Genomic DNA, 15,033 nt, shown 5'->3' on the forward strand with positions numbered 1-15,033 from the left:
AGACCATGACGAAGTCCAGGTGCCAAGCTCCACCCCCTCTAGGGTTTGGCCTTCAACTGTCTACATCTTTTTACATGCACTACTGTACTAGCAACAATCTAGTACATCCACCGCTACCGTCTCATTACATATCCTAAAAGCTGAAGGAAGACCAACTAGAACAGACAGGGAAATGGAAACTTAACCAAACTAAATCTAGGGCTTACTTTTCTTATTACAACACTAGGGCAGTAGTCGTACGGAATTATCTGACGGTGGAGAAAGAGATATGAGACTGACGTGGACCGACAACCATCATGATTGCCTCCTTTCTTTGATATGACGAGCGTTTAATTGTCATGTCGATTAAGATCCACTGCATGGCCTACAGTCGAGATCTGAACAGACATCCTGGAACCGTCTCGAGGTGGGTCGAAACACACCGGCAGCACGTCCTCTGATGCACAAGGAAACCTCATCGTCTCGAAATGACTTACCAGCTCCTTCTTGCCCTGATCACCAATTACGTCGTAATTAATCACCACTAACACCATTGTATCATTCATTATATTTTGCTATATAAATTTATTTTCCAAGATCAAAATCATACATTAATGAATCAATTAAAAATTTGCAACGTAATTGTATAAACCACTAAAACTTTGAACAATTACACATCACAATTCTCCTTCCATGAGATGAAAATTTTCATTACTAATCCCCGCTCCTACCTTCGACTCGGTCATAACCAATGAATTTAGTAGATTATCTAATCGATGTCAATCCCAGACGCCTAATAAAGTCATAAGATTGAAATGAAATGCTAGCTAATTGCAATGTATAAATGAGGAAATAGATACAACTAGTACACTTTGTATCCAAATTCAAGATAATGTTGGATTTTTCACGGAAGAAGGTTATCCCTTCAATTCAACACAAAAATGGTAGGATGTGGAGAATATGGAGATGCATGTTTCGTTCATGAATAATCCGTTTGCGGACTTCAACTTGAATAAAGTTTCAACTTTCAAGTTTGCAATGATTTCTTGCTTCAAGACGCATTAAATTGCAATGACTTTCTCCAATCCAATTTAATTCTATAAACACCCGTTTTAAAATCAATCAAGGCTATAAATTGAATGGATACATCAGTTATACATTGAATCTAGAGCGACTGCTCCAATCTAATTATAGACATGAAACTAAAGTTTATATGTTCAATATTAATTAAGCCCGTACCTGGATTTTGGCGTAGGCAATTTCACGTTTCTTTGAAGAGTAGAAAAGATCCCAAGTCTTCCCACCAGTCCCTTCAGAAAATTTCCAGACTGCCTTGCTGTTGGTGAAGTTGACGAACGCATACCCTTTGTTAAACCCAGTACTGTGTACATATATGTGCCTCAATTAGATCAAAATCATCTAAATTACCAGTACTGTATCTTCATTAATTATATTTTGATTCAGAAACAAAGCTCAAAAAATAAGTTATCAGACATTAATTAGTTGGACTGTGAAGTAGGGTAGTAAGTACAACTCACTTGAAGTCTATAGGCAGATATAAGAAATCATAGGACGAAATCTCATCTCCTACATCCGGTTTATCATTCTCCTCAGCACAATGGGCATCCAGAAACGCCATCAGCATATCCCGGCTTTGATTCACAGAATCCAAAATTGAACCAAATCTCATTAGAAAACAGCCCATGCATGATGCATATATATACGTGCACCAATTAGATGAACTCAAGAACGCAATTATCAACCAAAATCTCAAAACCAAGAAACAAAGCTTTAAAAAAATTGAACAACTAATTCAGTAGCAATAGAAAATAAAGAGGATTGAACCGCTAGTATGTTTCTCGTCAATAACAAAATCATCAGTACAGAAACAAAACCTGGTTGATAATTATCAATCAAACATTATAAATCCGACAAGTTAAAACCCAGATAACCAAAATCACGCAACCTATGGGGACATAACACACACATAAACATACGTGTATTTGTTTGGGATATTTCTGATCATGACGGCTGTATTTTCTCCATGTTCTTCCACATGCAAAACATCCGAGTAACTTTTGGTTTTCACCTTCTTCGGCATAGAGAAATTATTTAAGTATTCCACACGTAGATCATTACATCCCTTCCAATTAATAGTTCTAAATTTATCGTCAGACATCCTATAGCTGCCGCGAACCCTTGGCTTCCACTCCTTCCTCTTCTCGTACTTACCCTTTTGCTTTTTACCATCAATACTACTCCCTAGACATCCATAACTGAAAGTGGACCTTCTTCCCCTAACTAGCCGTATGGGACGAGGAACAGTCGTCTTCTCGTTTTGGACCCTATCATTGCCATAGCTTTTCTGCTGCTGTTTTTCAGGCACTTGAGGACCTTGTGCAAAGTGATGAGAGGGTAGGGTTTGAGCAGTGGGAACAGAGGGATTGAAGAAAACGGTAGTGGCAGTTTGATGGGAATATGAGGAATAATAGTAGCTAGGGTTTAGCGGGGGCGGTGGGGGGCAATAGTAGGAGGGGAAGTACTCGGGTGCAAAAGGGTTCAACCGTTTGAAACCTTCTGTAATTTCAGCAGCCATGGAAGGTGAAAGGGGCCGGTTCAGAAGCTTTTGGGAGAGAGGGAGACAGAGAGAGAGAGAGAGCGATTCTGGCAAAAGGAGCAAAGATAGCGTTTCTTTTTTTGGCAATTGATGTGTACAGATTCAAAGGATTTCACTCAAGAGCCCTCCCACTTGTTTATTATAACTGAGCTAATGTCGAAGATGATTATTTGACAAAACAAAAATCGAATATGATTATAAATGAATGTGATATCCACACATCTCATTTTACTTCTCACATATTTTTTAAATTTTTGATTATCAAATCGAATGAATTGAAGAAGATCATCGGATAAAAATTATCAAAATGTGTATGAGAAGTAAATTAGGATGTGTGGATAGCACATCCCTTACGAAGTATCTTTGTTTGATTCATTCCTCTACTTGATCGTGTTTCATGCCTAATTTTTTTGTGGCAATTATAAGGTTTAGATTATGTCTAGAAATTTTTTTGAAGACGAAGTAAATCAATGGTTAACTTAATTATAACGCAATAACTATCAACAAGTTAATAGTTCTATTATATGATTTATCTTCTTGAAGAGTCCATTTGATAATCATTTTGTTATAAATTTATTAAATACCAAAAAACATGAAAGAGACAACTAGAGGAGTAAATTTTCATAATATAATTGAAGAGACACGAAAAATATATCATTTTCTTTGCTCATATTAAGACATACGAAATACCACATTACTATCTGGCACTTGAAAAAAAGACTCAAGCTAGAGATAGAAAAGTATTTTGAAGAAATGGTGATCGAATGTACAACACAAAAACAAAAATCTGAAATTGAAAATTTGACAAAAAAAATACTAAATATGGACAACAATTTTAAGGAGGTTTTCTTTAATTCATCTAGCCTTCTATCAACAATAACAATAAAAAAATATCTTAAGTGTTTTTCAATTAAAATGCTAATTTCTACATGGTATGACATGACATCACAGGTGGTTGCTGCTAAATTTGACAACTTGAAATCTATTTTTAGTGACTAATAAAAAAAATTTATCATTTTTTCTTATTTTTTGTTCTAAAAATACTTATTACAATTATAAAAATAAATAATGCAATAAATGATAATTTAAATTTAAATTTGATATATTAGGTGGAGAACAAAATTTAAAAAATGATCAAAGTACCACATAAATGTTCAAATTTAAATTTTATGTTTAAAATTGGATATCTCATTTAGACCATCTCCAACCCTTGGGGTTAAAACCAAAAATTTTTAACCCCGAAAATTTAGGTTTTGACCCATAAACAGGTTTTTTCCTCCAACCCTTTTGGGTTAAGTTTTAGCTTTTTTTATTATCATCTCACATATTGTTGAATGTACCCCACCAAAAATTCAATATTAAATTACTTATTTATTTTACTATGCAATGACAATTTCGACCTTATTAAGTTTTTTTTTTTTAAAAAGAAATTTTCAAATACACCCCACATCACTTTTAACATATCTTCTTCAATTATCAAAACCCTCACATCCTCCATTGTTGAACAAAATCCTAACTAATGAAATTACAAACACATTGATTGAGAAAACCCTAACAAAATGTCTATGAATATGCCAATGCTATTAATCACTGAGACTGCAAGAAATTATTTTCTCTTCAACCACATATTTTATCACATCCTGGCATTTACTATGTAGAAAAACTTCAGAACTATGCCTTTGAACTAGCTATATGAATTGCAATGCCAACAGCTTGAAACTTTCAATAATTATTTTTTATTTTTTATTTCTTTTGTTATAGAAAAGCTACATAAGATCTTGAGTTTGAAAAGTGACATAAGATTTTCCAATCTGCACAAAGATAAAAAAATCTCTCAAGCTGGAAACGAAAAACAAGTCAATCACAGAAGTAATTAGCCTGGGAACAGCGGGGTATCTAGATTCAATCCATCAAAATTAAAAATGAGTATTATAAAATTTGAAGAAATTGGGGTGTATATAGAAATATAATGTGTGTTTTGAGAATGTGGGGGTGTGAGGGTATTATGGAGAGGTATATGGGGTGTATAAAGATAATTTTTAATTGAAAAAGTAAATGTGAGGTGTATTAAGTATGTGTGGTTTATTCAATCATTTGTGGGGTATTAATATAATAAGCCTTAAGTTTTTAGTCCGAGATTGTTTAAGAAAGAATTTAAGATAATTTATTTCTTAAAGTAACTTTAAAAAAAATATTATGTAGACTATCTTAATTTAATTTTATGAACATTTTAACTTAAAAATATTTAGATTCCGATAAATATTGAAAAATCACTAAATCGACACCATGAAACTTGTGGAACACTATGAAAGAATATAAAACAGATAAAATATATTTTTTTAATTACTTTAGCCTTTGGATTTAAATTTGGATTGTTAGATTTTTTTTTTTTACCGTTGGATTTGATAAAGTTAGATCTTAATCGTTGGATTCAATGAATTTGTAAATATAAAACCAAAAAAAATATACATATATGGTGGGTCAGCCCCACTAATCTATGGGGAATCATAGGCTAAATTTGCCCCATAAATGAGTTTTGAGTTTTAAATCATATTTACCCCAATGGTGCAAGTTGGGATAAATTTACCCCAATGAGTTTTGAGTTTTAAATTTTACTCTAAGGGTTGGAGATGGTCTTAAAGATAGTCTAAGCCGTCCAAAAAACAGACTTTTTGTATATATCTTGAATTTTTGTAAAAAGTGTCTATAATCAAATTGATATATAAAAATAACATTGTGCTCACCTGTTGGAGTTAACGAAGGTTCCAAGGGTTAGAAATGTTCGCCGATAAGTTATTAAGTTTGATACAAAATTATTAGTTCTTTTCTTTTAGTAGTATGATTCTCTTCATCTAAGGTCATTCTACTCGCCTATCAATAGGCGAACTTCATCACCGATTCACAGAAGCTATTACTACTTTAGGCCATAATAGTAGGGTTCTTATTTATGATATAGAATGGATCTTGCCACAACCAGAGGTGCTCTTATGTTTGATTATACTTCTCATTTTCAATCTAAATAATTAGTTTAATTTTGCAATTACTTATATCATTCTTTTACAAAAATACTCTACTAATACTAGCAGTGAGTAAACTAAATTAAGTTACATAACGCTCCAACTATAGTTCGCTACAAAAACCGTCTTTCACATAGGAGGAATATAGATACTTACAAGTGAAGATAGCACTAGTAGATAAGAAGTTTAAAGGAAAAATGTAATGACTTGGCTCCTTAAGATTGAGGAGGAATTCCTCCTCAAGATAATACTGGACTGATTTATAAAATTTCGTGCTCATAATTAAAACTGTTCATATTATAAACCACTATAGAAATATTATCTTTGTAAAAAATTAATAAAATAGAGGTCGTTTAGTACGGATGGCAACGGGACGCATTGGATTTGGATGTGTCATCCCCATACCTGAACCTAAAACCACAGAATTTTCGAACGGGTTTTTCTCGTAACCGTACCTGTCCAATAACAGATTTTCTATTAAGTAACATTTTCCCTATTATAATATTTTTATATATATTTATATTATTAAGAAATACTGAATTTAAATTAAAAAAATATATACTATGATACAATACATACATTGCATATAATAAAAGGAAAACTAATGAAAATGATTTGAAAACTTTGAGTTTTAATTATAAGGACAAAATAAAGGGTAAAGTGAATAGTATCAGGATTGACTTTTTAGTGTAAAAATGTGGTTTTTCGTTAAAGTGAACAGTACCGGGAGCTTTCGTTAAAGTTCTCTATAATAAATACTAAATAAGGCAACAATGCAGATAATAAATATTTATATTATCGAGAAATATTGGCACATATGAACGATATAATGCATAGTACAAATTTTCATCTTTAATAATGTATGATTATTGATAACTTGTTTCTTTATATAATAAATATTTATATTTTTGTATTAAAAATGAAAGCTGTTCAGTTTTGGGTATAGATTCGGGGCAAATACAACAAAAATTATAACCAAACTCCAAATCAAAATTTGTTTACGACAGATACTCATAATTATAAAATACTTGATATTTAATTCCAAAACCAAACCGTTTAGATTGATTACATGCGGAAATTGGGTTAGACGGGCTAAATTGTAATTCCAATTGTGTAGTCATCTAATTATATAAAATAAATGAGCGAATTCGATAAAAGAATTATAAACAGTTTATCTATTTGCTACAGTAATTAACTAAACATTCTTATTTTTATTAAATATTTTACAAAATAATTTATAAAATAAATAATTTGAATTATAAGCACAAAATTTGGTACATTAATCACAAAATATCTTAAGAGTAGCCAAGTTAAATACAACCCTTGGGATATGTCGTGGGATGTGGCTGGAAGCCTGGAAGCCTGGAAGCCTGGAAGATGCGCATGAGGCGGGAAAATGGTGAATTATTATTTTTTTGGTTAAGCAAGAAAGAAAAAGAGAAAGAAAAATCGGAATCATGATTACGCGTATTAAATGCATGGATTTGGTGATATCTTTGGGTGCATGGTGTGCCTCTCTGTCTCTGCGTTCACACGACTGCAGCTGATATGATACTTAACCCAGTGGCAATGACGCTGCATGTCTCCCTCTCTTTTAAAAAAAAATTTAGTTGGGACGGGAATACGGATGGAACATTACGTATTTTTATGTAAGTGATGAAAAATTTTATTTTTTAAATTATTAATGTTTTAATATACATATCTCATAATTTATATAACGGCACATAATATACTACCCTATATGATAGTTATAGTGAAAAATCTCTTCTCTCTTTCTCCATGTAGTCACGACTGTCTGATGAGTGATGAGAAAGAGAGACTGGAGACTGGAAGTTTGATTTGGAAGGCCGAATGTTTCCCATGTCAGTGACTCAAGTACTCCCTCCCAACTACTACTAGACTTCTAGTTCCCGGATTTTCTTGGCCTTGTCAAAATTCACGGCTGATCGGTTTGTTTATTCATCATTATCATCCAACGGCTGTAAACCAACCGTCTCCTATAAGTAACAATCTGAGCCTTTCTAGCCTCTAGAGCTGAGTGAGACTAGGGTAGGGGTATAGAGTAATTTTGGGTCTCAAAACAACACTATTCATCAAATTTAACCTTTCTTTATTAAGGATTTTAACGAAAATTTTTTGGTACTGTTCATTTTAACGAAAAATTACACTTTTACATTAAAAAATCAATCATGATACTGTTTACTTTATCATTTATTTTGTTCTTATCGTTAAAACACAAAATTTTCAAATTCTTTCCATTAGTTTTCTTTCTTTATTTCAGAATTTCTCATTGTTTTGGCGTTGGAAAGCGCACAACCTCAACAAAAGAAGGGTTTGTTGGGGAGACAATTAGAATGACCAGAGATTTATTCTAGCGACGTTTGGAAACAAAGAAAAATTGGTGTTTGAGATATATATAAAAAATATTTAAGCATTTTTTTAAGAAACACATGCGGTGGTGATTCATGGCCCATTTAAAAAGAAACACTTTAATTTTTTATTTTTAATATAAATTTGAAAAGTTAAGCCCAGATGACTAACTAATTTATATTTAAACTCATCTCAATTTAGCCAGTTTATATTTGAACAATAATTTTACTATCTGTTGTAGATGCATGACTAAAGTAATGTGCTTGAATATAACTAGTTTATATTTAAACCCATCTCAATAGTTTAGCATCATGCACCTGCCACATTTTGTCTTGGTTTTCTTTTGCTCAACACCATAACGCATATAGATGTTGATATACTACTACTTGATGGTTTACTCAGTATAACATGCTAAAATAACTAAATAAAAATACTACAAACAGAAAGATAACACATTCAACTATGACCTTCATGCAATAGAAAATAAGAGAAGCTTTTGACACATAATTATTTGTTCTATTGGCATTTTGATTCTGCTCTCCACTTTGTTCAGAACTTGAATATCAAGACAAGATTTATTCAATAATCTATACTATTAGTTAAATAATTAGCCTTCATACACGCGTTCACGCGCTTGCAGAAGATATTTTTTTGAATCACAGCGTGCTAAGCGCGACTTACACGTTTTAAATATATTTATATGAGTAAATTAACAAACGGAAAGTCAAATATTTGGAGTAAATGAATAATTTTAGATCATGTTAGAAGAAACCCCTCATAAACTAATTAAAGCAGCTGAATTCACATAATAAAATCGGTCTCTATAGAATTTACATTAAGAATAGAGAAAATAATATTTAATAAACAATTAATTGAATCACATTATTGCTAGCCCATTGTGATACTAAGCCCACCCTCCTCCCTTTTAGTGTAGATAATATCATTTGTTAAAAAAAAACAATCATTTGACAATTAATTTAATCACATTATTATTTGTCTGCGAAAGACTTTTTTTTATAATCAGCATTGCACGCCTCTTAAGATGTTTTGAATGTGTTTAAAAATAGAGAAAATAATATTTAATAAACAACTAATTTAATCACATTATTGCTAGCCCATTGTAAGGCTAAGCCAACCCCCTCTCCTTCTTAGTGTAGATAATATTATTTGTTAAAAAAAATAATCATTTGACAACTTATTTAATCACATTATTTATTATTTTCTCTATTTTCAAACACGCCCAAAATATCTTAAGAGGCGTGTATGCGCATAATAATACATTTAAACGTGTAAGTCTCGTGTAGCATGCCGTGATTCAAAAAATGTCTTTTGCACACACTCACCGGTTATAAAAAAAGGTCTTTTGCAAGCGTATAATAATAAATTTAAAACATATAAGTCGCCCGTAGCACGCCATGATTCAAAAAATATCATCTACACGTGCTCACTGGTTTTAAAAAAAATGTCTTTCGCACTCGCATAATAATATATTTTAAACGTGTAAGTCGCACATAGCACGCTGTAATTCAAACAATATCTTCTACACGCGCGTAAGTGCGTGCGTGAAGGCTAGTACATATAAAGTGAGTAAAATTATAAAACAAGTGAGTGAACCTAGCAACATCTTTTATCAAATGAGTTTATGATAACTTCACTAAAATTACTACATTAATATTAATTGTTCATGACATCAATTTTCAAAGAACATCTCTTAAAAATATATTTTTTTAAATCTCAAAAATTCAAAAACACGTTTGGTTAATGTTTTGAAAATAATTTTTCTTATTTAAATTCAAACTACCTTGATCGGAATTTGGAGGAGAGATAGAAGATCGGGGAATGGAGGGGAAGAAAATAATGGACGAGGAGAGAGAAATTGGGGAGAGGAGGTGATGAGAGAGAGCTAACTTAAGACTTATGAGTTAAGACAAAAAAAAAAAAAATCTAAAAACTCACTTGTGGGGTTTTTAAGAAATAGCATATATTTTTAAGTTAATTTTGAGTCTAGTCTTAAAAAAAAGGAAGTAACTTGACTCCTTAAAGTATATGTGATCGTTTAGTCCTCTAACTATACAAAAACATATAGACAAAACCATTAAAAAAAGAGTTTTTATCACAAATGGTCACTGAAATTGAACTACTCAATCAAGATGGTCAATGAAATTGTAAATCGATCAATGTAGTCCCTAAAAATGGGTGTCGCAAATCAATGTGGTCATTCCGTCACAACTCCGTTAAATATTCTGTTATGTGATGATGTATAGTTTAGCTGGGTCCCACAAATATAATTAAATATTGTCATATAAATTAAAAATATTTAAATAATAAAATAACAATTTTTATTTTGTATAATTAAAAACTTTTTTCTTTTAAAAAAAAATCATCATCTTCCCATCTTGAGCTTTGCCGTATGTGTATGTAGACATGTCTAGAGCTTTGCCGTATGTGTATGTAGACATGTAAATTTCGTTGCATACAAATAATGCATCACAAAGCTTCATGTGGCATATGACTCATCACAAATGAACAAGTCATCAATGACATGTGGTACAAATCAAGCAAATGAAGCTCAAAAGCATTCATAAAATTCGGCAAAGGGGAAGAAATCTCCTTAAAATAGGAAAGGGGCCCAAATTGCTCCCAAAACCAGAAAGAAAGCTAACGCATCTTCACAAAACAAGCAAGAATTGCTCACAAAATAGGCAACAAGCCCTATAGATTTCGGCCAAGCAAGGGAAAGTGGCTGAAAACAAGACACAAAACATGCTTAAATTCTCTCATGGACGAATCAAGGCACAAATCAAAGCCAAAGCCAAAGCCACCCAAATGCATGGCTTTGGAAGTCTATAAATACAAGGTCCCAAGATAAAGCATAGGTGTTGACAATTTCTACATTGAAAGGCCGAAATTCTCACAAAAGGAGAACATCTACCAAATCTTTGAAGACTAATATGTTGCCAAAGCTCTTTTCGAAGAACGTACAACCAAAGCTGAAGCTTTCTTTTGACCAAAGCCGAAACATTCACTTGAAGAATCAACAAGCATTTGTGCCGATTCCTCTAAGACTTTGTTGCAAGTTTAAAACTTGTAACGACGTTCGATTCAAGATCAAGTCGCCAAGACCCTTGAATCAACAAAATCCTATATCAACATCACCTTTGCCGCAGGTCATATGCAAACCTAGAGGTAAAGACTATCCACGCATTGTTTCAAGCTCAAAACTTGAAGCAATCATTCAATTGTTCGTCCGAGATCAAGTCATTGTGACCCTTGGATCAACAACCTACGCATCTACATCAAATTTGAAGACCGAATCAAAAGAAAATTGTAAACAGAGATTGTAACCCTGCAAATTCATCAATACAAATCTACTTTGTACACGTGTTCTCGTTTCATTCGTTACAGAATTTTTGTGTTTACAAATTTAGCACACCTAGTGGGACCTCTCTGCCTATCATCTTTGTCTTCAAATCCACAAGAAACACACATAACATCAAGAAATGATTAAGCCATTCCCACAACCAACTCGAAGAACAAAAACATCTTTGCCGCAAGTGGCGGCACTTTGGGCGTCACAACTCGAAGCAAGGCAAGAACTCTCTTTGCCGTACTTTCCACCCCTACATCAACTCTGCTGGAGGAGCAAGATCACTTAAGGCACGAACATGTGATCACCCTGGCCTCGTTAACAGCGCCAAGGGAAGAAAGCCCGATGAGGTACTCCGAGTCGTTGACTTCTGATACCGACTCAAGCAATAGCTCGTATCCCTTAGCCATGCAAGTCATGACTACTGGTGCGACTTCAATCGATGAGCAACTGGCATAAATGGGTGAAACAATCACAAGGCTGATAAGGATCGTGGAAGAAAATGACTTGCAGATTGCTACACTCGTCAACTCTCTAGAGGCGTAGCACAACGAGAAAGCTAACCCAAAGGTTGATCCACCAAAGAAAGAAACTGACGAAGAAGATAAGCCTCTGGTGGAGAAAACCGAGGAGAAGCTGAAGGTGGATCGAGCTACCACGCTCATGAGATCTTTCTATATCCAACAGCTGTAAGAGATGATCATAAGCACCATCAAAGCACAGTACGAAAGGAGTTCACATGACTCAGTGCTGTACTCAAAGCCCTACCCTAAGAAGATTGATGCCTTGAGGATGCTAAGGGGTTATCAGCTGCCCAAATTCATGCAATTCAATGGAAAGGGCAATCCTAAGCAACATATTGCCCATTTCATTGAAACCTACAATAATGTTGAGACAGAGGAAGACTACCTTGTCAAACAGTCTGTGTGCTCGCTAAAAGGTAACGCCTTTGACTGGTACACAGACTTTGAGCCTAAATCCATCAACAGTTGAGATCAGCTTGAAAGGGAATTCTTCAACCGCTTTTACAGCACCTGCCGCACCATAAACATGCTGGAGCTAACAAGTATGAAGCAGTGGAAAGATGAACCTGCCATCGACTGCATCAATTAATGGCGTTCATTAAGTTTGGATTGCAAATATCGGCTTTTTGAAACCTCTATCATTGAGATGTGCGTTCAAGGCATGCATTGGGGGCTATATTACATCCTCCAAGGCATAAAACCAAGAACTTTTGAAGAATTGGTAACTCGATCCCATGACATGGAGTTGAGTATTGCCAGTCATAGGAAGAAAGAGCCGATCACTGACTTAAAAAATGATAAGGTGTTCGCTCCAAAGGTAGACAAGATTGGGAAAAAGCCCACCAATAAAGCTTTTGTTGTCCACACTACCCTCTGCGCCTATCAAGATCTCCTGAAAAAAACAAAACGAAGGAGATGAAGAGAGGTGAGACTTCTCGCACCTAAGACAGGTACAAAAACACCTTGAGGGAACTAAAGCATAAGACGTACCTTTTTCTTAACTCTGACATGGCTGCAATGCTAAACTGACTTGCTGGATAAGAGGGTAATTGAGTTACCTGAATGCAAGCACCCCGAAGAGATGAATCGTGTTAACAATCTTAGATACTGTAAGTATCATCGTATCGTAAGTCATCCTGTTGGCAAGTGCTTCGTCTTCAAGGAGCTCATCATGAAGTTAGCACAACAAGGTCAAATTGAACTCGACCTGAAAAAACACGGCCGCAACACACATACCACGATTGTGTTCGAATCCTTCGATCTCATTCCCAAGCCACACGACACCTTTTGTACAACCATCACTGGGGGCAAACGACCAAAATGCGCCTACCGATGATGAAGAATGATGGACACTTGTGACCTATAAAAAGACAAGGAAGCCAATACCACAAGTTACACGACCAAAAGTGGAATAAAGGAGAAAGCACCGCTGCCATAATAGTAGGAAGCCCAAAAGAAGCGTAAGAGCTACTAAGCCAACGTACGTAGGGGAACCTATGAAGCAAGAGTCACGCATTCCCGTCTCTTTGCACGAGTACTTCCCAAATGACTTCTTCTAACAGTGCACTACCGATGTCAGTCACATGGTTGAAGTGAAGATAGAAGAGCCCTCAAAAGGCAAAGTTATCATCATCGAGGAAGAAAAGACCCTCATGCCCAAAGAAAGCCTACCGGCACACTTTAGCATCGAGGAAGCACTACGATTGCCTAAAAAGATACGACAAGCACTAGTAGCGATCTTGGTGAGTCCCGATGACCACGAGGTGCAAGTAAGCAAGGACGAAGGCTTGAAGCTTCAGTCACATGAATATGCCACATGTTGTGCCGCCCATGATACAATCAACTTCACTGACAAAGACTTACTGCTAGGGTCAAACCTCATAACCTTCTTCTCTTCGTCTCTAGATAAGTGAGAGAGAACAAAATCAACTGCATGCTTGTGGATGGTGGGTCGGCCATAAACATCATGCTAAAGTCAACAATGGCCACAATCGGCATCAAGGTAGATGAACTATCCCAAAGCTGCCTCCTAATCCAAGGTGTTAACCAAGGAGGATAAAGAACGATGGGCATGATCTAAGTGAAGATGACCATTGGCGAACTCAAATCAAGCACACTATTCCATGTGATTGATGCAATAACTTCCTACAGCTTGCTCTTAGGAAGACCTTGGATCCACGAGAATGGAGTAGTGTTGTCCACCCTTCATCAATGCATAAAGTTCTACAAAGAATGAGTAAAGGTGATACAAGGTGACACCAAACCATTCACCAAAGTTGAATCATACTTCGCAGATGCCAAGTTTTACATGGATGAAGACATGGTGTCCGAAGCTTTTCCAAAAGAGATCAAATCCACAGGCAAAGCCACACATAAGAAACAGGAGTGGGAAGCCGTGCCATCTTCAAGCAAAGAAAACAATGAGCCTATTAAACCCACAACAACCAAAGGGAATGAGACGTTCTCCAAAGGACCAAACACATATATCTTCCGATACATCCTAATATCAAGAAGAAAGAATGCGCAATCCCCATTCGAAAATGAAACAAGCAAAGCTGACAAACAGCTGCATAAGGATGATGTAAAGTTGCTCAAGATAAATGCAGTTTTACCTCTAACTCAGCTAGGCAACGCTAAAGTTTCAAAACCACCACAAGGTTTCGTAAAACCCCTGCCAAAGGGGGCGGAACCAAGCTCTCTTCCAATCAAGAGGACCGAAGAAGGCTTCGACCCAAATGCCTACAAACTCATGTCAAAAGCTGGGTATGATTTCACTTCTTCTTCAAACCTTGGAAAGAAGAATGAAAACACTATAAACGACAATGAACGTGACCTCACCGAAACTCAAAAGAAGTTGAAGGAGCATGGTTACAGAGTTGACAACAACAAAGCTGGACTTGGCTTCACACCAAATACACTCGTGAAGATTTCAAGCAAAGCGAAAAACGTTAGTGCTCAACACATCAACGTAAGCGTTGAATAAAATCAAGATAGCCTAAACCCACCCCTCGAACATCAGTCTTTGATAGGCTGAATCGTTCAAAGCCCAGAATTTCAGCATTTGATCGCATTGGTGGTGATAATTGAACTTCCGTCTTCAAGCGGCTTAACACGCCAACACCCTAAAGCTTTGTTTTCAAAAGGTTGTCAAAACCTAAG

General features: G+C 35.1%; 1 protein-coding gene across 1 annotated transcript; it reads right to left on the reverse strand.

Moving 5' to 3' along the window:
* Positions 1-329: 329 nt before the first annotated feature.
* Positions 330-2,575, reverse strand: LOC103445145 (protein MEI2-like 1). The gene is made up of 4 exons (XM_008384129.3): positions 1,977-2,575; positions 1,518-1,631; positions 1,219-1,360; positions 330-554 (listed from the first exon to the last, which is right to left on the reverse strand). The coding sequence occupies exons 1-4, from the start codon at positions 2,573-2,575 to the stop codon at positions 330-332; spliced, it is 1,080 nt and encodes a 359-aa protein (XP_008382351.1).
* Between the last annotated feature and the right edge of the window lie 12,458 nt (positions 2,576-15,033).

Source organism: Malus domestica, chromosome 10, assembly GCF_042453785.1.
Source record: "Malus domestica chromosome 10, GDT2T_hap1".
Classification (NCBI taxonomy): domain Eukaryota; kingdom Viridiplantae; phylum Streptophyta; class Magnoliopsida; order Rosales; family Rosaceae; genus Malus; species Malus domestica.